We start from the raw sequence: 26,274 nt of genomic DNA, 5'->3' as shown, positions 1-26,274 counted from the left end.
ATGGGAATGCACAGTACTCAAATTACCTATGTAAGTACAGGTAGGGCAAATGCATAACACCCGCACCCAGCCTAGCAGCCACTTACAAGCCACTGCATCACACTACCAACATCACATAGGCCAGTGCTGGCACAGGCTCTGTACACATGCAGGCACTCCCAGCCAAAGTCACCCTTCCCTAAATGCTCACCCCTGGCTTGATGCTGATGCTCCTTCAAACGTGCATCCAGCTCAGGCTGTGTCATGTCCAAGATGCGGCCCATCAGTGGTGCCATGCTGCACCGTGCCAAACGCCCAGTGCGAGGAAGCAGCCCCAAGGTCATCTCCGCCACGTTCTTTGCCAGCCGGCTGATGTCGTCCCACCTCTTGTGGCAGTGGGTGCGCCGTCGGTTTGAGACACCCAGAGCTCGCACCTTGGCCGCAGTGGCCCTCCACATGGCCTTACACTGGTGTACCTTGATCTGCAGGCATGGGAGACAAGAGGGGGAAATGATCAGTGACACAGTGTTATGTACCTACATCTCTCAGTACAGCAGCAAGATACAAACTCATCACTAATCCAAATATATGTCTAACAGAGACAAGTATAGTTCTCACATGGTACATCTGCATGGGAAATTCTGATGTAAATGTATGCAGGTATGAGGGGGAACACAGTCCCTGCACATCTCACACACATGCAAGATGCCAGCACTGAAGCCCCTGTGTAGCCAGCCCACATCTCAAAGCCATTTTTAGGTTGAGCAACACATACATCACATATCAACCTGTGTTTGGGGGTAGACTCACTGCGTCCAAGACTGCGCAGCCCTCAATGTCCCTGCCCTGTGAATAGATAACTGTGTCATGGATGTCACATTGAGGGACATGATCTCACATATCCAAAATCCTCATCACAAGGCCGGTCATGTGCAGTCTACAGTGCTGAGATGGCTCATAGCTGGAGTGCAATGAGAAAAGACTGATGTAATACTCTGTAAGTGAAGTGATGTGTCCTTTTCTTATTGGGCGGGGACTGTGCACGCCAGCTGGGCTCACACTGAGATGGACAACAGGGGCACACACAGCCATTCAGTCAAGCAATCATTGTCCTGACTCCTGCATGATCAACTTTCTGCATCACTGTATGGCTGACAACACAACACAGGTCACTCAAACATACATGGGCAGGCAGGGAAACCTGTGGCATTGGGTACACACACCTTCTCCCTGGAGACAGCATGTTAGGCAGTGCATGACACAACCCCACACTCTCAGGCTCATATGCATCAGTCCAACTACATGTGTGGCTCCCCTGCCCTACCCCACCACTGTCGAAGACTTACCACGACATTTGGGGCACCATATAGCCTTGGGTACTGTGTGAGCACCTCCACCAGAACCTCTAGCTCCTCACTTGTGAAGGGACTGGCACGGATCTTCTCTGTCCTTGCCATCACTGTGGACATGAGACAACAGCGGCGGAATTGGGTGGTGAGGGGTCTCTGGCAGCAGTACCTGGAGGCAGCAGCATGTGAGGGGTCTCTGGCAGCAGTCCCTGTAGGCAGCAGCAGGTGGGAGGTCTCTGGCAGCTGTCGCTGGAGGCAGCAGCAGGTGGGGGTCTCTGGCAGGAGTCCCTGGAGGCAGCAGCAGGTGGGGGGTCTCTGGCAGCAGTCCCTGGAGGCCAGTGGAGTAACGATAATTGAGAGGGCCCCCCTGCAAGATACGTGGAGGGGCCCCCTCCAGACTCTATCAAGAGCTCTCTGGCCAAAGTGCAGTGCTGAGGGGGCCCCCTGGAGCTTTGGCCCCCCCCCCCCCGCCCCGCGGGTGATGTGGGGCCCTGTGTTACGCCCCTGTTGGAGGCAGCAGCAAGTGAGGGGTCTCTGGCAGCAGTCCCTGGAGGCAGCAGCAGGTGAGGGGTCTCTGGCAGCAGGCTCTGGGAGCAGTGGAGATTTGAGGCTCCGTCCCACATATATACAGCCCCCTGGGGTCGTTTCAAAGGCGCCAAGCTGCAGCAATTGGTGGTCCAGGTCTGCCTTTTTCAAATGCATCCAATGACCGCCTCCACGGTGGCAGAGCATGCCTACCGCGATTTTCAAAATTGCATCATGCTCCCACAATCAAGGTTCCCATTGGCTGTAAGGGCATGCTCCATGGCGGCGACACACCGCTGGGGCCCGGTGGTAGCTACCGCAATTTGGGTGCCATACATTGACATGAGGCACCGCGATTTGGGTGGTGGGGCATGCCAACCGCCATTTGGGCATGTCTCCATGGCTATCACTACCGCACTTGTGTATATGGGGAGTGCTGGTGACACACCGCTTGGGACAGGCGGTAGCTACCACGATTTGTGTGCCATACATTCACATGAGGCACCACGATTTGGGTGGTAGGGCATGCCAACCGCCATTTGGGAATGTCTCCATGGCTATCACTACCGCACCTGTGCATTGGGGAGTGCTGGTGACACACCGCTGGGGACATACAATCACAATGACCATCTGGCGAACATCAACAGTGCACAGTGCCCACATGGTCAATGGCACATCATTGTGCACGCAATGCTGATGTTCCATTTACTCCACTGGTGACTACACATGCCATGTTTGTGTATGTGATTTCATAGATTGGCCTGTACTCCCTCACATGTCACTTATGATATTGATGGTCGTGTACGCAGGACAGTGTTGTTATCGACTCTAAAATGTGTACACATGTCAATGTGTTGAGGTGCAGTGACAATCACAGCAATGTTTGTCTCAATGAATGATGATCTTTTTTGCATGTCCTCTTATGTCTGATCATGCACACAATTGTCATTTCTGCTCCGACTGTGGTCATTGTGTTGTGGATGTGTGCCAGGTTCAAATGACACATGAAGGTGTGTCTAGTACAGCAGCAAGGTATGAGATAGTGGGGTTGATTTGTTACACATATGCTGGATGCTATACTCCCAGGAGTGCCCATGGTAAATGCGGCCATATCCCTATGTGCATTCACATTGACTGAGGTGGTGTTTGAGGTACTTGTTTTGTGTAAGTTGACAGGTGTGCCATTTGTGTAGCTGAAGCTGTCCCTACATGTAAGCTGGTCTGTAACTCAATTTTGATGACAGTCTTTGTTGATGTGGTGTCATTCAGAACATGAGATGCTGTGCCCATCTCATGATGTATTGCATTGACATGTGTCCACTTTCATCTCAACTAGGAGGAGACTAAATCTGCTTCGTCACTTGACAGTGCTGGAGGACATGGAGAATGAGGCGATCATCTGGAAATGCCGTCTGGATAGAGCCACCCTAAAAACCCTTTGTGATATGTTGGAGCCCCACCTGCAGCCTCGCAGAACATATCCAATAGTTTTCACCCCAACTTATAAGGTGATGGCGACCCTGCATTTTTTTGCCACAGGATCATTCCAGCACACGGTGGCCAGCGCAGGTGGGATGTCGCAACCTATGTTCAGCATAGTGCTGCCTGATGTTCTGTTCGCCATGATGATATACAAGGACAGATATATCCATTTCCCAGGGGTCCTGAATTGGCAGCTGTGAAGGGAGATTTCTATCCCCTTGGACAAATCCCCCATGTTGTTGGTGCCATTGATTGCACCCATGTTGGGCTTGTGCCACCACAGGCACGTGAGCACATTTACAGGAATCGTAAACATTACCACTCCATAAATGTGCAAGTGGTGTGCCTGGCAGATATGATCATCTCCCACATGTGTGCCAAATTCCCAGGCTCAGCCCATGACTCCTACATCCTGTGGAAAAGCATTGTACCCCAGCTGATGGCTAATCTACTTCCCGAGCGTGCATGGATTGTGGGTGAGTATGCCTAGTCGTATGGCGTGCTGGGTGTGTGACCTGCTGCCCTCTGCCTCAGCGACATTACAATGTTTATTTGTGTTTGTCATACCTAGGTGACTCTGCATATCTCAACCGTCCCTGGTTGCTGAGCCCACTGCGGAATCCCAGGACGCCGGCTGAAGTCCGCTACATTGATGCCCATGGGAGGGCACGTCGTGTGGTGGAGCGTACTTTTGGTCTGCTTAAGTCAAGTTTCCGCTGCCTGGACAAGAACGGAGGTGCACTGGTGTACTCACCCGCGAAGGTGTGTCAGATTGTAGTGGCATGCTGCATGCTCCACAACCTAGCCATTCGCAAGGAGATTACCCTGCTCCTGGATGATGATGAGGACCCAAGGCCCCCGCCTGCAAATCAACCCGTGTCCAGTGAGGAGGACAGTGGAGAGGAGGAAGGTGTTGACTTGCGTCAACAGCTCATCACCCGCTACTTCACTTAAAGGTGGGTGACAATGTACAACATACCCATTGTCTGATGATGTTCCTGCTGTCGTGAAGGGGTATGTGAGATTTGTGACAGCAGCCAGTGGTAGACTCAGTGGTGGTTGGCAATGTTTCTGGGACAGGTCATTTAGGAACATCTACGGGATGTGTATGTTGACACTTGTTGCCCATTGTGACGTGTGCATGTTGGATTATCTTGATGGTAGGTGTTGTGTGATGTCTGTGATGCCACACCCAGACCAGTGAATGTTGTTCTGTTGTGTTTTCCTAGGTGCCTTCAACTTCTCCTTGCCTACATACAGTCCATACTCCTGGTACATTGCGAACATGTTGAACACTGTACATCCTGCAATAAAGACGGAGCAGACACAACATGTGTGTAAGGATTTTTTATTTACAATGGTAACATGTGAGGGGGTGTACATTTACATTGACGTGATTGGTGAAGCAGTGAGTTGACAGTTATGGTAAATGAGATAATCGAGTAGTCAACACATTGATGTGGTGACCCAGTCCAACAGACAGATACCATTCACAAGGCAGTGTGGGGAAGGACAGTCCAAAACGTCAATGCAGTGGTGAAGAGGGTTGCCATCATGGCTGGCTCCGTGACTGGCATTTGGCAGGTGCTTTGCCTCCAGATACTCCCAGGGTTTTCTTAGGACGACCCCTTTGTTGCTTGGCAGGGGGGCCCTGCTGCAGGGCCAGTGGGGTCTGAGGACTCACCCCTCTCTGTGGCTGCACGGGAGAATGGTGAACTGTCATCCTGCTGCTCACCAGAAGGAGGTGGAGGTGTTGGATGTGGTGCAGGCCTGTCCCTCAGTACTGCCACTTGCTGGCCCAAGAGGTCCACAATTTGTCCCATGCGGGTGTCAATGGACCTCATCAGCAGGATGAGCTTGCGTAACAGTTCGTCCAAAGGGCCTGTTCATATGCCCCAAGGACTCTGGTGATGTGGTCCAGGGATTGGGTCCCAGCCTCTTGTTGTCTGTGGGTGCCCCTGTCCCTCCCACCTACCCTGCTGCCACGGACCTGTTGCCTCACCACTGTGGGCACCGGCATCCTCTCCCTGCCCTCCTCAGTCAGTAGTGTGGGGTGGTCATTCTCTGGGACAGAGGGAGTGTTGCAGGCAGTGCTGGTAGTGGTGGTGGTGGTGGAGGACGGACAGGCCGTGAGAGCAGGGGTCTGCAGAGACGTTTGTATTGCAGCAGATGTGGTGGGGGGGACTATGGGGTCCTGGGACCTGTTGCGTCCTGGCACACCAGATGGGCCGGCTTCGAGCTCATAGTCCAGAGAATCCCGGGAGTCAACATCCAAGAGTCCATGGACCGGGGGGAGACTGGCTCTGCAGGTTGCTGGTGTTGTCTTCTGCTTTGAGTTCTTGGTCCCCTGTGGGTCAGATGGGAAATGGTCATTGTAGTGCAACCCGCATGCTTTGTGTTAGCTGTGTGTCATTCACTGTTTGTACACTACACAATTGACTGATCATCACATTGTTTTCTATGTGCACTACTGTGCCTCCTGACATGATGCAGTGGTACATGCATTACTTGTCCATGGTTTGAGGTGTCATTACATACCATGCGCCCCGTGCATAATTTGTGATTACAGGGACCTGTTGACATCTAGGGACTGGCACAACATATTATTTCATTGAGGACTCTTTGTTCATTTGTCTGAGCTGGCAGACGTCACATCTGGCCATGGAGTGGCCATTGTCATCTCCTGCATACCTTTGTCCTGTCATGTGCATATCTTGATTTGTACCACCAAACATGCTTTCTTATTTTTCGAATGGTCCTTGTTGCTCTGGCCCCATGGCACTGCACATGTCAATAGGGGCTGTGCATGATTGTGCCCAGACTTTCTTCTACATGTGCATTGGTGTGTCACACTTTGGTAGCTGTGACAGTTTCCTTTGCTTACCTGTGTGCATACTGTGCGTGGCAATGGGGTTGGTGCGCATATTTGTGCAATGAGAGGGCTGGTGTTGTCATAAGTCACCATTTCTTTTGTGACGAATGGGTGGGTGCATGTACTGGCTACTTACCTGTTATGTGCTCACATTTGGCTTTGTTATGTGACACATCTGTGTGTGCATGGTGGAGGCTTACATCCTGCTCAGTGGTGTCACAAGACAGAACAATATGTCTACCTACCTGTTAGTTTGTTTGAGGTGGGCCATTAGATGCCACATGCATCTGGGTAGTATGGAGAGCTCCATCGTTCTTTACTGGGGGACAAGGGTGCATGGTGGGAGTAGTGGTACAGGCCTCCCACCCCCAGACACCCTCCCAGGGAAGATGGCTACCTACCTGTTGGGTGGAGGTGAACAATACAATGGATGCCACATGCTTCTGGGTGGGAGGGAGTGCTCCATCTTGCTGTACTGGGGGACAAGGGTGCATGGTGGGAGTAGTGGTACAGGCCTCCCACCCCCAGACACCCTCCCAGGGAAGATGGCTACCTACCTGTTGGGTGGAGGTGAACAATGCATGCCACATGCTTCTCGATGGGAGTGAGTGCTCCATCCTGCTGAGGTGTGGGACAGGGGGCATGGTGGAAGTATTGGTACAGGCCTCCCACCCCCAAACACCCTCTCAAGGAAGATGGATACCTGCCTGTAAGTTTGATGTGGGTTATGTAATGGCTGACACATGCTTCGGGTGGGGTAGGGGGAGGGCTCCATCTTGCTGATGCTATGGGACAAGAGGGCCTGGTGTGAGTAGTGATACAGGCCTCCCACCCACAGACACCCACCCAGGGGAGATGGCTACCTACCTGTAAGTTTGTTTGATGTTCTGCATTGGCTTGCAACTGCTTCTGGGTGGGGGAGTGCTCCATCCTGCTGAGGTGTGGGATAGGGGTATGGTGGGAGTAGTGGTACAGGCCTCCCACCCACAAACACCTTCCCAGGGAAGATGGCTACCTACCTGTGAGTTTGATGTGGGTTATGTAATGGTTGACACATGCTTTGGGGTGGGGTGGGGGCAGTGCTCCATCCTGCTGAGGTGTGGGATGGGGGCATGGTGGGAGTTGTAGTGCTGGCCTCCCACCCGCAAACACCCTTCCAGGGAAGATGGCTACCTACCTGTAAGTTTGATGTGGGTTATGTAATGGCTGACACATGCTTCTGGGTGGGGTAGGGGCAGTGCTCCATCCTGCTGAGGTGTGGGATGGGGGCATGGTGGGAGTAGTGGTACCATCCTCCCACTCCCAAACCCCCTCCCAGGGAAGATGGCTACCTACCTGTTGGGTGGAGGTGAACAATGCAATGTAAGTTTGATGTGGGTTATGTAATGGCTGCCACATGCTTCTGGGTGGGAGTGAGTGCTCCAACCTGCTGAGGTGTGGGACAGGGGGCATGGTAGGAGAAGTGGTATAGGCCTCCCACCCCCAAACACCCTCCCAGGGAAGATGGCTACCTACCTGTAAGTTTGATGTGGGTTATGTAATGGCTGACACATGCTTCTGGGTGGGGTGAGGGGAGGGATCCATCTTGCTGAGGTGTGGCACAGGGGGCATGGTGGGAGTTGTAGTGCTGGCCTCCCACCCGCAAACACCCTCCCAGGGAAGATGGCTACCTACCTGTAAGTTTGATGGGGTTATGTAATGGCTGACACATGCTTCTGGGTGGGGTGGGGGGAGTGCTCTATCCTGCTGAGGTGTGGGATGGGAGCATGGTGGGAGTAGTGGTACAGGCCTCCCACCCCCAAACACCCCCCCAGGGAAGATGGCTACCTACCTGTAAGTTTGTTGTACTGAAATGGCTTGCAACTGCTTCTGGGTGGGGGAGTGCTCCATCCTGCTGAGGTGTGGGACAGGGGGCATGGTGGGAGTAGTGGTTCAGGCCTACCACCCCCAAACACCCTCCCAGGGAAGATGGCTACCTACCTGTAAGTTTGATGTGGGTTATGTAATGGCCGACACATGCTTCTGGGTGGGGTGGGAGGAGGGCTCCATCTTGCTGATGCTGTGGGACAAGGGGGCCTGGTGGAAGTTGTAGCGCTGTCTACCTGTACACATGCCCCCATGGTAATGTTGCTAGCTACCTTTGGGGTGTATGGGAGTGAGTGGATGTTGGAACTGTGAGACATGTTTTTGCGAGTGTGTGGTGCAGATGAATGGAATTTGTCCTAGGTGGTGTAGCTTTGTAGTTATGTAAGACAGTACATATCAGTGTGGTGGTAGTCATTTGTTTGTATTTACTAGCCTCCACTCACCCGGGTACTCCTGTGAGACTCTCTGGATGCAGTATGGCAAGCACCTTCTCCTCCCATGGTGTGTATGGTTTTGGTGGAATGGGAGGGCCACCGCCAGTCCTCTGAGCCAGCTCACTGTTCTTGCTCCTCCTCTCTTTGACAACTCTCTTCAAGTCATGCCACCGCTTCATGATTTCCTTTTTTGATCGCGGGTGGTCCCTACTGCATTGACCCTTTCGACTATCCTTGCCCACATTTGTGTTCTTGTGGCTAATGGTGTCTGTTGGACCAGGCTACCAAACAGTTGTGGTTCCACTCTGACTATCTCATCTACCATGACAGTCAACACACCCTCTGTGAATTTGGGCATCTTATGTGTTGCCATGGTGTGTGGTGTGCAAAGTGGTTGTAGGTGCAGGAGTGTGAGTGGTGGGTGTGGTTGTGATGTGTATGGTGTGTGATGTGCAGGGGGGTTAGTAGTGCAGGTGTGGTAGTGATGGTGGTGGTGGTGGTGATGTGTGTGTGCTGTATTCTCTTGCCTCTCCTCTCTGATCTGGTGAATGCCCTTCTCTTCTAGAGTGTTGCAAAGGATTGTGGTCAGGAAAGGGGCTGGTTTTATACTCAGCTATGTGGGTGTGTCCAAATGGGGTATTGCTGTCAGGTGTTGTGTGTGTGTTGTCCTGGGAATTGTATTTTTCTTTTTGCCATGTGGTTGTGTCATTGGGGTGTGTTTTGGGTTTTTGGGGGGCATGGCTATTTTACTATGTGCACTTTTTGGCCTTATTGTGGGTTTTTTTCATTCGTCTGCCATATTTTTCACGGATCGTCCGCAGAGGTGGCTATGCTGCAGCTCTTCTGCTGGCTCTCCCATTCATCACTGTTTGCGACCGCAGCGGTCAGAAACAGTTGAACGTACCGCGGGACCATCGGGGATTTCCTAATTTCCCGTGCGGGTTGGTGTTTTTCCGACGCAAATGAGACCACCGTGGACGGAATTTGGCCATCTCCGCCCACTATGGGCAGTTTTTCTTGGCCCCGTTCCGCCACGGTCATTGTTTTTTGGCGGTTGATCCTAATTTCCCCGCCGAATTTTCCACGGTGCAGGCGGGCGGTGGTTTTCCGCTTCCATGGCAGTTGGGTGGTTTTCTGACTGCCATCCTAATAGACCCCTTGGTTGGAAATAAATACATTGAAATTAGAACTTTGAGCATTGCCACAACGTACTATTACAACAGTTTTTCCCTTGTTGGAAGATTGGTTAGGATCCGTTATAACAAATGTGCCCAGTTAAGGTAAGGAAAATGCACAGCTATAGATACGGTTGAAGTTATGACCAGGAAGTTAGAAAACTTTTTAAAATGTTATTTGCTACTTTTTAAAAAGTTTTTACAAATGTTTTCACACTAAGTATAAACAAGCATTGGCAAAAACAATAGACTCACCTGTGCTATTGGGTAGGGACTTATTGGCTTTGCCATTGTTTATTTACAAAAAGCATTTTAGGAAGGCAGCATTCGTGTGTGCATGAAAGGCAGCCATCTTGGAATGTATTTTCTATAAGCAAAATAAAAAGCATTCTAAGAGGTTGACCTTTGGTACACATATGAGTGCCGGCAAGGGTGACCAACCTCAATAATTTTTAATTTTTTAAAAAAGTTTTATGAAAAGCTATTCCAAGATGGCTGCTGCTTACCACACTGCAACCCTCTTGAGATGTGGAAGGGGATCAAGGAGAGCTGACAGAGAGAAAAGGAAGAAATGCGGGAGGGCAAGTAGATGCTAGGGGAGAGCCAAATATTTAAATAAAGAGGGTAGGGTCAAGAAATGGCAAGAAGAGAGTTAGGGGGAGAGAAAATAGTGCCCAATGCACTTCAATGCAAACAAAACAAAGTGATGCCAAAATGCTCCTTATATGGGACAAATCTAAATGGGAGGAAAGCCACGAAATCAGAAGCAGGGTAATGAAAGATAAGAAATGAATGGAATCATCAGCAAGCGGCTGACCCAAAGCCCACTCTAAGTCTAAAATGGATGCAATAGGTGTGCTTGCAACTGAAGTTGTCTGTAGACGAGACATTTAAAAACTCCATGGATGATTGCAAACGAAATACCTTTCACTAAATAGTTCAAACTGAATCTATTGTGGTTTACTTGTTTTCTTTAGCAGTCTGTAACAACATTAATGTTAAGCCAATTGGTAAGTTAGCTTTGTCTCACATTTTGAAATCTTTTCAATTTACTTTTGCTTTGCTATGGTTTTTAGGTCTCGCTTACGCAGCGCGCATGCGCTGCTTAGGAGAGAGACCTTTAGCCATCGGCACAGCTTTGGGGGCAAAATCGTGCACGCGTTGCATTGCTTGCAATGGCATTGCGTGCGCGTTGGCGATTCCCTTGCGGGAGCGCGCGGCGCCATATGGTGGCACCATATGGTCGCAATCATCACGCTTTGCTGTACGCTCCCGCAAGGGAATCGCGCCGGCCCCCTCCCCCTGCTGCCGCGTGCTTGTTTTTAAATGCCCTCGCTGAAAGTGAAAGGATTTGGATAGCTTTTTAAAATGTGATCCCACAGGCTAAATCTTTCTTTATAAGCTAATGATTTGTTTCTTGTAGTCTAGCGCTTGAAGATTAACCCATTTACTTCCTTGAATATGGAATAAATTAAGACATTCATAAGTGTTCTGGCATTCTGATAAGATGAAGCAAACAGATAAACCGGAGCGTGGCCCTCTGTCGGCAGTTTGTAGAATTGCAGATTTGTTTCTTGTAGTCTAGCGCTTGAAGATTAACCCATTTACTTCCTTGAATATGGAATTAATTAAGACATTCATAAGTGTTCTGGCATTGTGATAAAATGAAGCAAACAGATAAACCGGAGCGTGGCCCTCTGTCGGCAGTCAGTAGAATTGCAGTCTTTAGTCTGAAGGAAATCTCAAATGAGGCCATAGTATAGAAGAGATGGCAAATCCGGCATACCCATAATGCATTTGTGTAAGCATAGAACTGTTGCAGCAGTGAAAGACCTCTATCGATAATTATTGTACATTGATTTTAAATCTGTTTTGTAACATAAGAGCTGGTTCTTTTGGTTGCACCCAAGGACTTAGAATTCGGCCGCTCTAACTGTAACATGTAAAACAAACATGCAGGCTCCTTGTAAAGCCTTAGATGCTATTTACAGACTAAACAGGTCTACTTAAATTAGGTGCACTGCGTGTGGCGCTGATGAAGGTATTCTAGTATAGCTTTTGAAAGGCCTCCTGTATGTAATGGAGATCTGATAATATGGTACACATACAGGTTACTTAATCAGATCAAGATCTTACTATATAGTTTTGTATGATCTTCCCAAAGTAGAATATGAATGTTTAATGTTCATACAAATTATTTTATACGAAACGTGAATCCAGTAAAAGGTCTGTGCTCTTCTGAAAATGAAATGCGCTTACATTTTCCGTGGTCCCGAGCTCGGCTCCCCTCTAGCGCCACTAAATGTGCTTACATTTCCCATAATCCCCAGGGCTCTACGTGACGATGTAACCCCCATTGAAGGCCTCTGTTAGCATCCGTGGCATCGCAGTCTTTAGTCTCCGTTGAACTTGATTAGGGACTTTGAAAACAAGCACTGGTAAATCCAGCTTACACATAATGCATTGCAAGCACCGAACCGCCAGCAGAGTAAACAAGCATTGGCATAGCCAATATGTCTCGCCTTGGGACCTTATAAGTGTTTAACCATGCAACTGTTAATGTTGTTGCACCTAGGATATTGTGCTGCATATCTAAATACTTGTAAGGTCCCAAAGGCGAGACCTATTGGCTATGCCAATGCTTGTTATCATCTTTTTATTAATCTCTTCTGCAAAAAGATATGGTCCGTCTTCTGCAAACAGATGTGACCCGAATCTTGATACACTGACCCAAATTAAAGAAACTCCACCCCCTTAAAACCTAAACATTTAAACCACCAGAACATTTCATTTAAGCTGGCTCCTCTTTTATTTATGCTAAAATCCGTATTGCCTTGTTATGCTGTGTTTAGAAGCAAAATTATTTGCAATGTATAATTCGGCCTGCTGTTTTAATCAACCCGAGTTAAAACAATTTACTTTCGTCTAAGATGTAATGAGGCAAAATACGTCAATTACTGCATCAGTCGTTCCAGGGCACAAGTCCTAAAAAAAGAAGTGGGGGGACGCTCCAAGTTAGGTGGTGTCACCGGAAGTGACCTCACGGCAGGAAGTGACGTCACGAGATGTAGTCCCCACTAATTAACAAAGGTTAGAAGGTGATGGGGGCAGGTTCAAAGGGCAAAGGAGAATGTTTACGTTGGAATTAGTCACCGTATTGACACTCAAAGGAGCGGGGAAATTAAAGATGCTCTTGTTCGGTGCGTATTTATTGCCCACAGTAAATTTGCCGGTCTCCGTCTGAAATGCATAAACACATACTGACCTTTTCTAATATACGGCCACGAGCGCCCGTCTGTCACACTGAACGGCTCCATCAACGTGAAACAACTTAAAGAGCTCTGTTTGCCCTCTCTCGACAATAGAAGGTGGGGTTTGGTGAGTGCTGAGCGCGCGCGCAGGCTCGGGTGCCGGCTCCATCTTTTGGGCAGGGGGGACGGCGTCCACCCGGTAAAAACCCGGTAAAATAAGTGGGGGGACGCCGTCCACCCACGTGGTACCCCGACTCGAGCCCTGAGTCGTTCACATTCTTTACCAGAGAAAAATCAGACCTGAATTACGTCGACCTCCCCTTTTATTTAACGACCTAAAAAAGCTTGAACAGTGAGACCCACTCGCCCTCCAGGCCTTTGCGGACCACACCTGAGCACAGCATTTGTTTTGATTTACTGAGATCTGTGACGTCTGTATCATCTTCCCTTCTGAACTGGAGCCTACACCGCATTGTTTCTTTCAACTGTGTTCTGTGCATCAATGATACAACTATACATTGATTTCTTGTCCTTGAGCTATAGATTTTAAGGAGTACAGGCCTCCCAGAGCTGGTAGAATTGTGAATATTGATGTATTTTTACACGACTCTCCAGAGCACGCTGATGATAGAATGCTGATACACCTTAAGGTCTTCCCATTTGATACATTTACCAGCAAACTCTGAGCTACTGCTTCAAGCGGGCACACGCGACGTAAATGCTAGTAGTAACTCAAACATGGCTTTGGAAATGAGAATACCGAGACTCTATAGGCAACCTTATACTGACTATAGATGTATAAAGTTGAAAAAACATTAACCTGCTACAGACATAAAGGTTGGTGGTCTTCTTAATGTAGAACACAGTAAATTGATTGTTTTGTATTTGAATTGAGTGATGTTACCCAATCACGGTGAGCCTAGTCATCTGTGGACGCCTTTTCGTGCATTACGTCCACTGTGTGGTTCTATTCAGAGGTTGCCGAGGCAAGCTGAACCAGTATGCTTGGGCGCTTAATGGACAGTGGAAGTTGTGATTCTCATGCACTGAGGTAGAGTTAAACTGAGGACTTCATACAAAAGAAACCACGAGTTACAACTTCTTGGCCAGTGAAACGCATGTGGCAAAGCGACACTATAATAAGCACTAAAGGTTTGCATTGACTGTTTTGAAGAAGCGTTCTTTGTGGTTTGTCTTTTCACCACCATTAAAAATTGTCTCAAAATCATAATCCTTATTTTAGCAACAAAGCTCGGACACCACCATGAGCTCTTCCTTGGGTTTTTAAGCTCCTGTTCTTCATTACAAATAAAGATCTGCTGGCACCATGTCTCCGTTAGAAGCCTTGTTCCTCTATTTTAATTTTACATTCACAGGGTGAGAATACTTTCCTGTGTAGCTCGAAGAGGAAATGTAACAGGGGAACTTGGCATCTGAAGCAATAAGCCACCAACATCAAGGAAGTGGGCAGTGTCACTGAGGCTCAGCTGGCTATAAACAAAAAAAAGACTTCTCCAAATGAATATCTGACCCACAATCATTGCCTGTTGATAGGGGTGGGGGCGACTAGTGCCACCATATATGATAATGGGGCCAGTTAGCGGTCAGGCCCACCGGCATAACATATAGCCCATTAGCAGAGTGCCTGCTCGAATATATAACTGAACCGCATCAGACCATAGGAGTTCAGAATCCACTGGCATCCTTTTATTTAGTGTCCATTAATGCAGGTCACACAATCCTCAAGCCACTAGTGCACATTTGCCAAATGAACTCAGTGTCCTTCTACACAAGGACCATCAAATCGCAGTTCAAATGGGAAAAGAGGCTGTGACTGCTTGATATCCATTAGCATTGCACCCTTTATTGTACAAAATTTGCAAACATGGCCCTTGAGAACACAGCATCCTCTAGCATAAGGTTGTTGGAGTAGAGCGTCACCTAGGGCAGCATTGCAGGTATGTAGTGCTCACTGTGATAGCTGGGACTATTTATCGCGTATGCACTTTTATCAAGATGTCTAGCACTGTAATGATCTTGGTTCTCTTGGAATAAAAAGCACCTAACAACAATTTTCAGCTGTCCACAAGGTTTTCAATACATGGAATACAACACAACTTAAGTTATAAATCTCGTAAGCATGTATGGAAGGACCACTGACAGAAGATAAATATGAAATGAAGAATTAATCTCTAAAAGCTGCACTCTTAACTTCTGTAGCCTCCTCAAAGCCTAACAAGACCACTCTTAAACTATGGGCATAAACGGATGCCGACAAGCACATGACGTCTAAAAGTCGAAATGTACTGTCTGCATGTAAAATGATGACTAGCTACATAGGTTTGGGCAGTGTCACCATCCACCTCCAAGACCTGAAATCTATATGGGAATTACAAGAGAAATCCTATTGTAGGTGGGGTCTGTTCCCCCAAACATCCCTAATACAAGAATTCCAGGATTTTAAAGGTTATTCAGTGAGCACATCAACAAACACTCCAGATTTACGTAACAATGGATACAGCGCTTAATATGTGAAAGAATAAGTGACGGTGCCCAAGGCTCTGCTCAAAAAGCTGCTGTCGGTCCGATTAAACATTGGTTCACCGAATACTAAAGCTGCATAATCCTGAATCCACTTACAGGCCTCTTTATTACACTATCAAACACTCCCTGCACTTTTATCACTCTCCTGTGTTCTGCCTTTCTGATGGTTTTTCTGGCTCTCTCTTCCTCCTCCTTTCCCTCATGTTTGTTTTTTCCTCTCTCTTGCTCTCACTCAATGTCTGGTGAGGAAAGTAAGTGCCAGTTGCCAAAAATGAGTGCTTTTGGGCGTCACCGGTAACCACCAGCACAAATTAAGAGCTGAATGGATGGAATGTTTCAATTACTTACTGGTAATTCCATTATTCCGAGTCCATTGCCCCTCATTCCAGTCATTACTCACTGAGAGCCCACCTCTTCAGACAGAAATTTTGTGTCCTACTTTCTTTTCCTCGACAGAAAAACGTAAACACCTGCATCGCCATTAACACTGTGAATAAAAGACATCCTTTAACTAACCAAGTTTCATGACACATATCGCCCACAACTGCCACTCATATGGATGAGCAGAATGAATAGCAATGCACTCAAAGTAATGGAATCACCAGATGCTAATTAAAACATCCCCTTATGACTCACGTCTTAGTTCCAGTGATTACTCATGAAGGAATATCAAAGCAGACAAAGACCAATACTGTCGCAAAATAACATTCATTGTTGCAACACCAATGAAATCTTTATTCACTGTGCAAAATGTCCATTCTGGGACACATCTGAAAGAAATCTGGACCCAAATTTTGCATATTCTACATCCTCACACATGGAATGGGAGTGATTTACAAAGATCTAAGGAACTGACCAAGTCACAAACCCACATACCTATAAAAGAGATGCACCCTGAACTTCGCCTAAGATCCAGCCATTCGTCCAGCTGACTTTCCGTGATTCCCTCAAAAGAGAAGGCTAGTGAATTTCCTCATTAGCTGTAGATAAAGTGGGGTGAACCCAATAGCTCCAAGAGAGGTTGAAACCTTCTACTCTAACTAGGTCAAAGTTGCCAAACAAAGAATCCACCCTTCAGAGGGAAGCCGCATACTTTATATAAATCAAGAAAACACATATGTACATGTAGAGCATCCTATCCTGGAGTGTTAGTGTTATGTAAAAACTCTGGTAAAATATCTTCCTTATCCAGATCGAATAAAAAAAGGACCTAGGAGAAAAAGGAAGGACCTAATCTCAAGACCACTATTCCAGACATATCTTCAAAAAGGGGTTTACACTAAAGGGAACCCAATTGACCCAAATTCTTTGCAGAATTTGCGCCCCAGATAAAAACACTTTCTATGTTAAGCACTGGAACGTACGATTCAAAGCGATATTTCTGAAGAGTGGACAAAACCAGTAACAAATCCCAATTGACTGACAAGGTTTTAACTGAAGAGCAAAAGAGAGAGAAAGAGAGAGGAAAGCTTTTCTACACCCTGAGAATATTAGGTTCTAAGGGACCAACTCCTCTTCCAGGGTTATCTGAACGAGTTAACAGCCACCCACCAAAGTCTAAGGGTCACAACTGCTAAACCTAAACAACATCCATCCTGCAAAACAAGAGAGGATTTTCACTTCACCACGGCATTGGATCAATCTTACCCTTTATACAACATTTCTAAAAAGTGTACCAGGGATGAGAGTAAAAGCGTAATGTTGAAGATCTACTGGAAGCCTTTACACCTGCCACCACCTCTCTAGATATCCCCTTCCTTTCAATTTCCAAGCCATCAAGCTAAGGCTTCACAACATGGCCTGGCTCCAAATGAGGGACAGAAGAGGAGATAGAAGAATTAGAAAAACTCATTCTCAACTCCTCGCTATTTAATATGGAGCATAAAGCCAGGAGGAGCAAGGCAAAGTGCCACACCCACAATCACCATAGCTTTCTCGGTTTTGGTCGGAATCCTTGGACTAAGATGAAAAAGGGGAAGAGCACAGAGAAGACCCTGAGGCACAGACGTGTCAGTGCATCACCCAAGCTATTTATTCCCTGACCCTGGAATAAAACACTGGATTCGCAGCAATCCCTCTGCTGACAAAAAGATATTATAATGGTTGGCCTCATTTCCTGCAGATCTGTGTGAAAAACAGGGGTCTACAACAATAGTTCTGTGAGGAAGGAAACACCTAGCTGAGATTAACCGCTGCCCGTATTTGTTAACTCCTTTAATATGAATCACTGAAAATACACACATACAGCTCGACACGAGAAAATATCTTAAATGCTTGGGGCATCAAACTCCAGTTCCACCATTTTTTGTTTATGCTAGCTTTGCCTGTCACATTGTCCTTTTAATTAGAACTGCAGTCCCTTGAATATGAGAGGCAAACTCTACAAACACCCTTCAGTTTGTCCTCATTTCCTTTTTAGTTTGTCCAATGTGGCCTGGACTGCGGAGACCACCTGTCCTGCAGGTCTATCGTGGCAGCCCACCAATAGCTGCAGTCACGATAATTCTTGGAGCTAGCATGCATGGTAGCCACAGAGGAGGCCCCATTATCAGATGTACTGGATCCAGTTAATACCCAAATTCATTCCTGATGGAAGGAGTCATACAGATCTATGCTTCAAGGTCTATGAAGAATCGATTCTAAGATACTAGAGGATGTCAAACAAACATTTCTAAATGAAATCTTACCTAGGGAACAGTCATTATTGATGCTGGAATGTCTTTCTGAACTGAAGGCCAAGATTTGCCTTTGGATAACCCTGTTCGAGTAGGGGTGACACATCCCTCTACATTCAGAGCTCCTCTCTGTGGAAAGAATACCAAACCCTACCTTGTCTGAAATCTGGCTCCTATGAGTTCTACATCCTGCACAAGAGTCAGCTTGGATTTTTTCCATTGATTAGAAAACCATAGTTCTAAAGGAGTGAGATAACCTTCTGAAGATGGTACTCTCTTTGAACTTTGATGAGTGGGTTATCCAGTCACCTAGATACGGGTGTATTAAAATGCCTCACTTGGAAAAAGATGGTTGATTACGCTTCTCTGATTTCAGTCGGATTAAACCCAAAACTCTCTCATGTGTTGGAGGATCTCTGTGGATACATTTTCTTTTAAAAGCAAGGGCCTAGTTCACTTGGGTATACGGAACAGGATCATATAGAATCCCTCTTATAATGGTGATATTTCTCCTTTCTCTTTCTGCTGCCAATGCTTTGCTATTACTTTATTCACAATACCTTGGATGTTTGAGATGTGCAATTGTGATTGAGGATCAAAGTCACATCTTGCCTCTTTCACCTGCTTCCTCCACAGATTTATTGTCCACATGCTTGTGCTCAGACAAGGTCTTGCATTCCATCTGGTCTCAGCAGTCATTGCTGGAAGAACTTTATTCCAAACACCAGTGGGTACCATGTTTCCATTTATCAGCCTGATTATATAAAATACACTTTCACCTTTTCTTTTAATGACTTTTAACCACTCTCTTCTTGTTTTTGTTATTAATCACGCAGGGGGCGTTTGCTAATTAATTACACGCCCCAACGAAACTGGTAGAAAACAAATAACCTGGGTTTCTGAAAGAAAAACAGTCTGTGAGATCTTCCATTTAGGCTGCCTCTTCCCACAGTGTATCCCTGCTTCCAGCAATCACACAGAAGAAATATGGCGACGTGGTGACCTTCAGCTTCCTTCCCCCTTCCTACCTCTGGTGCCTAACTCTGATGGTTTCAGCAGCAGCTCCTGGCCTGAACCACAGTGCCTGGATCACACCGCTTGCACCCTATATCTGAGCTAAAGCGTCTCCTACAGCTGGATTTGGCAGCAGTTGCCGGGCACCCCCGCGGAGCCTGCAACAGTGGTACCATCATAACAAACATGGACCCATTTCCTTGTGATCCAAGCACCGCAGAGATTGAAATAAATGTAAAATGTCTGTATTCTTTGTTTCTTAATTTAATCTATAACCCTCACAAGATTGCTTGTAGGTCCGGTAAATAAAGAAACTAATCAAAAATAAAAAAGGGAAATGAAAAACAGCAAGCCTAAAAGACCCGAATAACGGATCAGTCATGACTACCCGAACGCAGACAAAAAACATAGGATGAAAGGGTGGTTTCCAGGAGGGAGGACATTTTGTCCACTTTGTTCGTGCAGAGGAAGGTTTTTAACTTTATGATGTCTAGGAAAGGGAAGTAGGACAACATTATATCTGTCTGATGAGGCAGGCGCTTTTCAATACGTAATGACTGGATGAGGAAGTGGACAAGGATGTTATTGGAAATCCAAGATTATATGGGGGGTGATTTAGTGACCATGGAGCAATGCTGACAATGATAGAAGAAAACAATGTGGGAAGTTAAAGAATGAAAGATAACACATATGAAGCGTATCCAGAGGGGAATGTTACTCTTGATGCAAAAATAAAACCACACAATTTATTGTTAGACTTTCTTATTGTGATCTCTGCAGACTACGTAACTGCTCCCTGTTAAGATCTAGCTACCGATGGCTTTACCAGCCTGCCGGAGCTCATGTGATCAACCCCAAAACGTATGTAAAGAGAGACTTCACTCTCACTGGCTGCTGACTGCTATTATGTCTGTTAGTTTCCCTGTCTGGATGGTCAAGTTAAGAGTCTATACACTGCAATGGAGACTGTTAGACCTGACATCCTTGGCGTGGGTTTTCCCCCTATATTTTGCCTCTGCTACCTGGATTTTTGATGCTGTGCTGGATTTCGTTTTTGCTGGTTTAGATGCTTTGGACACTCTGCCACTGCTAACCAGTGCCAGAGTGTAAGTGCTCCCTGTGTAAAATATCATATTGATTGGATATACCTGATTGGCATATCTGTATCACCATGAAGTCCCTAGTAAAGTGCACTGTGTGTGCCAGGGCTGGTGATGACTTTGCTCGGAAACGCAATGCCACAATGCTGCTGATGTTCACCTAAATGTGATTACACAATAAAGTGACTGTACAATAAATGTGATCTGTACTCCTACATATTGTCCACAGCTATGCTGATGTTGCCCCACCTCAGTGTGTTGTCAGCCAAATGTGCTGTCATGTTAACACGCATCTTTTACATATAACGTGACATCTCACTACCACATTTTTTCCTTTAGGAATAGATTTGCCCCTAAACGTGATACCAGACACCTGCTAGCCTTGAACCAAGGGTGATTTTGCATTTATATCTAACTGCACTCAATGCTATTCTGCACCTACGTGTGATTTTTGATCCAAGGAGTATTCCATCCTCCCACTGGTGTTACACAAATTGCGGTTTGCACCTCAAACTGATTTCAACCAAATGTGATGTCATACTGATGCGCTCGTTTTAAAATTGCTGCAAGATCCTAATACCACAATTTCTCTCTAAATTGAGTATTTTTGCAGCTAAGCACACTCCTCCTCACGCTGTATCAAGGGTGATTGTGTGTCTGTGTTTGTGCAGCTAAATGAGATTTGCGCTCCTAAATGTGTTGTTGCACCTAAGATCCTGCCCACACTCGTGTCGATGTCTAGGGTGATTTTACACTTAAACGTAATGTTTGTACATGTTGCACGTGTTTTTATTATGGTCAAGAAAACTATTACAAGGAGCACTTCATATCAGAAAACATTCCAAGATGCATGTAATCACACCATAGAGATCCTATCCCCCACCCTACTTTCGCTTATTGATCTGGAAATCTTAACCAATGGCAAATACATAATCTTAGACTATGCTCCATTAAAACTGACCCTTTTTAACTAAGGACATGTCTATGTCTACGTATGAGATTTATAAAGCGGTTCTGTTACTCCGAAGAGTGTCCTGGCGCTACTGCAGAAGGACCGTAAGCAGGAAGAAAGAAGGAAAGAAAAAGGGACAGACCTAGGGGCAGGTAAAAAGCCAGGTCTTAGGTTTTTTTTTTCGAAACGCAGGTGTCGCCTTCATGCAGCTGAGAGTCAGTGGAAGCTTGTTCCAGAGAGACGGGCTCAGGAGGGAGAGTGATCTGCCCCCTAACCTCGTCTTTCTGATCCGCTGAACTTTGACTTTGTCAGAGATATTCAGAACAGAGATTTCTCTAGGGGGTATAAAACTTAATTTTATCTTGTAGGTAGCCCGGGCCAGTACCGTGGAGAGCTTTCTGGGTAACGAGCAATACCTTAAAAATTATCCTCTTCCTAACCGAGAGCCAATAAAGACTCAGAAGAAGGTAGGTGGCATGGGAATTGCGGGGGAGCCCGAAGATAGTGCCGCTGCATTCTGGACCACCTGCAGCCTATCAATCGGGTATTTGGGCAGTCCTATGTACAGACCGTTCCTGTGGTCAAGCCGTGAGGTTGTCTAGCCTTAAAGGATAGAAGACATAGGAACTTCCTAAATACATGAAGAAGGGCAAAACATGGCCTCCTGGACTGATACATTATGTTTTTTAGATCTGGGCTACAGACAGCATCAGGCTCTCCATTGCTCTTCTGAATAATACACAAAGTATAAATAATACTCAGTATAGAATTAGAAAGGGGCTTTTGTGTCACCCTCCTCCACCCTTTGCTTGCTAGAAGAAGCATTCCCATTCTAATCAGCCACACAACAGCCTACATAGAAGGGGGCAACTTTGCAGCCCTCTACATTTATTAAACTATTAAAACTGTAATTTGCTGATAGGACCATTCCATCAGACAGTCACTGGAAACTGGAATGTCAAACACTGCAAGTGAGGCATTTTGCCTCTTTACTCTAAGTCCATATGGAAAAGGTGCCTGTACTGAGAGGCAAAGGTGTCAACTTCCAACAACCATCAGCAGGAACTGTTCTGTGCAGTGTGAATTATGACTTGAAAGCATCAGTGCAACCTCCACACATGCTGGGTGTCTGAGGCGCAGTGCAGCTCTAACAGAAAAAGGGTCTCTCTCAGGCACCATACACTACTCTGGCTGTACTTGCATCACAGCCTTTTAGGTTGCTGCAGGTGCTACATTGTGTCTATGCACCTTTGACACCTTTCAAGTCCTGGTATGACCATCCTTCTGCTGCTTGTGCAGCCAGAGTTGGTAGTGTCCTGCTAAAGACCTGTAATGTTGTTCATTATTCCCCAGGCTTGTACTGCTGGTGCAATGATGCACTCCAATTATGGGTATTAAACAACAGACCAGGCACGAGAGGCAGAGAAAGAGGCAGGCCAGGCAGAGAGAAGGCATAAATAGCTTCTGCGCTTTTATGCATGTCTGGGTTTGCGAATGTTGACACATTTAAGCCTATTGGCCTGGTCAATGCTCATTTGTTCTTTGTGACGCACAGACCTTTATGTAAGCATACTTGGAACTTGACAGAGTAAATAGCAACACCAGTGGAGAGGCAGAATTTGGGTAGCCACTTTAGAGGGGATGCTACAGAAGGCCTAATGTAGGCCCTCGCTTACTTCGAGACCACTACTCAGAGGGTGGGGTTGGGCTCAAATTAAGACCTTTCTATATCTACCTGGTAATCTGCCACACCTTCATAGATGCATGGCTCGAGGACGGACAGGCAGAGAACCTCAGAGGCCTGATATAAACCCTCTAACCCAGGGCCTTTGAGGTGCTTGAAGTCTACCAATGGTCTCGAGGCACGGAAGCTTTCTAGCTTCTAACTGAAACTTCTTAGTAACTCTTTCCCTGCACCACCACCCCTGGAGGGATGCACCAACCCTGAATTAAGTCGCATCTCGTGTTAGTTCTGAATTCTCCAGGAGACTGTGGAACCCAGTCAATAAAGGAAGAAACCAATCAGAGTTTCTGCAACTGGACGCGGTCATTCACTACTTTAGGAAGTGGAGAAACTCTACGCCCGCCACTGGCACACACTTGAAAATACTGCATCTGTATTGAGACACCGCAGGCATCTCTCATGACTCATGCTTTGACATCTTAATCCGAATTAGAATTCTGTTTATTCCGTAACCATAAAACCTGCTACTGCCACAGGGGAGATGTGACCTCATCCCATTGCTCCTAAATCTCCCTGCTCCTTCCGTGGGTGAATCCTCTCCCTCCAGCATACACTTTACCTGATCAGGCCAAGAGGAGACAAACATTCTGGACTGCTCTTTGACCGTTTCTGAACTTCAGGAAACTACCCGGATCCCATAGCTCACCAAAGCAGATCTCAAGCAACTGGGAAGCTGTGCTGCTGAAGCAGTGATTATCCACTCTGGATAATTAAAAGGCAAGTTTGGGATGGCGCACCCACTCTCTTTTGTTTATTTTTCTTGCAACACAAGGAGGTGCCTGGTTATGACCACTAACTATTTCTTTTGTGGAATCTCATCTCTGGTATTGCCAATAGACAAAACAAGAGACAACTGCAGAGGCCAACATTACACAGCTTCGTCACCATGAATACAAATCACTCCTCAAGGCAGAAGCCATCAAAACTCCGAATCAATTAGCCTAGTGCCAACTAGTACAGTAGCCCCAGGAAGCAGGAAGTAGAGGCAGGATCTAACGGGATCAAGGCAGTGGTAGCCTTTTGGAGGGGAGCAACCCTCCAGAGCCAGCATCCAATAGAATCCCTGCGGAGAAAGCCTCCTGGAGGGGTCCTTGCTGCAGGAGCATCCAATGGGATCATTGCGGAGACAGCCCTGTGGAGGTGTTCTTGCTGAGTTAGCATCTAATGGACAGGTAGCCCTGTGAAGAGGGTCCTGCGGATGCAGCATCTAATGGGATTAATGCAGATGTAGACCGGTAGAGGGGGCATGCAATTTGATCACTTCAGAGATAGAGCCGTACTAGGACTGATATAGAGATAATGTTGAGGGAGTATTGCACAGAAAACAAGCATTGGCAAGGCCATAAGGAATTGCTTTGTGGGAAAAGTATGGAAACAGCTGTTCCACATGTCTGTGTTGGCATGTTAAAGCTAGACAAACTGGCTTTGTCAACACTTGATTATTCAGCAGGCAAATCATGAGTGATGACTAAAATACTTTAAAACAAGCACTAGCAAAGCCAACCGGTCTTGCCTATAAGACCTATTGGCCTTGTTAGCCAAGCTGTACAACAACATGCCTGATGAAAGAAAAGAAGGCAAAGAAGAGGTGGTTTTTTTCAATTTGAAGGCACACAAATGTTTTTTAGGTCGAGCATTCGAGACCTCTTGTATATACTTTAGTATATACTTATGTGTGTATGTACTTTGTGAGCTCTGGAGATCAGCGCTAGGACTTGTCTGCTTCTGCTAAAGAACTTTTTTTCTGTTTAACTGCCTCTATTTAACTTTCTTGATAGAAAATGACCAGCAGAGGTCAGTAAAATACCAGAATTGCTTTAGCATTCTCTATATTCCAGTCCATAGAAATTGTCTTCCACAAGAACCCGTAGACAATAATATTTTTTTCAAATCTTGTATTTTCAGTGATATGACCACCTAAGGCCTGATTTTATTTTAAAAACAGAGCTTTGGACTATACAATTTCCTGCTGAACGGCACTATTTCTCTCCATGTGTTCCCATACCTGGCACATCATGCAGTTTGGTGCTCACTTTTCCTCCATGTTAAAGAACAGTAGATGTTTCAGCACCCAGTCTAATATGCTGCATAGCTAAATACATATAAGGTCCCAAAGGCGAGACCAATTGCATTGCAAATGCTTGTTTAAACAATCAAGTGTGCGCCTACAAAAGACACAGGTTTTTTTTGTTTCACCAATCCGCGATGGAATGGTAAATTTTTTTAAAAGTAGCGCAAACAAGCTCTTTTAATATATAGTGAGAAAGGCAATAAAAAAAAAATACATGCAAATGGATGAGTGGGTTGCGGGTCCTGGTTAGGAAGACTGTGGGGGTGAAGCAGCATTACGCACAATGGAAAAGCAACACTAGGGATAGAAGATGTGTGAAAGCAGCATTGTAGAGCATGGGATGAGAAGCACATGAGTGAGAGAGCGCAACTGTAGCAATAGGTTGCACAGACCTAAGATGCATTTGCACATCACTTGAGAATTGCCCCTCCACAGCCTCCACCAGAAGCAGCTCCTCTGTAGCATCATTGTAAAGGGAGCTGTGTAGAGCAAGCCATGTGGAGAAACACTGACAAGAAAACTAAGGCAGAGCTTTTCATGCAGCTCCACTTAATCTTTTCTTGTTGAATCGTGTGCATTTTCCCAAATACTTTACACATTTTAGGAAAACTTCTTACACAATTGGTTGACTGGCTCACTCAGGCGAACATTCTACAGAGTGCATTCAAAACATCTCCTAAAACCTAGAGCCCAGCCAATCATGAAACTAACCTTGTGGAAGCTGACCATCCATCCTGATGAGCCATGACAGCCCTGTTTGTTAATGCGAAACTGACCCCACTGTACACATCAGAGGAGGCTGTGCTTGCAAAAGGAGGAGTCAAATGCACCGCATTTCTTGCAGAATCTGTATATTTGTCATTACATGCGTGGCACGTGCAGTCAGTTGTGATGTCGAGAGTTTCATAAAAAGCTTTTTTATAATCCGGATTCATAGTTCCATAGTCGAGCATCCTGAGCTGCGGCAGATTATCGGGAGACCTGACTTGACGTTATGGCCTTTCGATGCACAGAGGAGTTGGGTAATATACAACCTATCGTACAAGTGCCATTAACATCCTAAACCCCAAACAGCCTCTGGGTGATCTGGGCTGGGTCAGTGGGCCTTCACAAGTGACCCTAAAGGAGGGAAATCTAAAGACACAGGGAATATTGAAGCTAGGGTAGATAAAGGGTTGGATTTCACTAATCACTCAGAATCAATGTCATTGGTTCTTACTTTCAGAGTTCAACGGGAAACC

At 46.4% G+C, this 26,274-nt stretch overlaps 1 protein-coding gene and 1 pseudogene across 4 annotated transcripts in view; both read right to left on the bottom strand.

Moving 5' to 3' along the window:
- The window catches only part of LOC146870525 (rho GTPase-activating protein 27-like), a 1,164,614-nt pseudogene that overhangs the window by 280,106 nt on the left and 858,234 nt on the right, over positions 1 to 26,274 (bottom strand). The window lies entirely within an intron of this gene.
- LOC146870528 (syncytin-2-like) overlaps positions 1 to 26,274 on the bottom strand; it is a 283,792-nt gene that overhangs the window by 3,863 nt on the left and 253,655 nt on the right. For 2 of the 3 annotated variants that reach the window (XR_014978313.1, XR_014978315.1), the window contains one exon: positions 4,714 to 5,682. Coding sequence is in view for 1 of the 3 variants with exons in the window: in XM_085643085.1 (XP_085499211.1) it covers positions 191 to 461 (271 nt within the window). In the remaining 2 variants the exon portion in view is untranslated. Of the gene's footprint in view, positions 1 to 190; positions 462 to 4,713; positions 5,683 to 26,274 lie in introns of those variants that run through there. The other variant, XM_085643085.1, reaches the window with a different exon arrangement.

This window comes from Triturus cristatus, chromosome 1_1 (assembly GCF_964204655.1).
Source record: "Triturus cristatus chromosome 1_1, aTriCri1.1, whole genome shotgun sequence".
NCBI lineage: Eukaryota > Metazoa > Chordata > Amphibia > Caudata > Salamandridae > Triturus > Triturus cristatus.
This window is presented reverse-complemented; position numbering and strand designations above follow the sequence as displayed.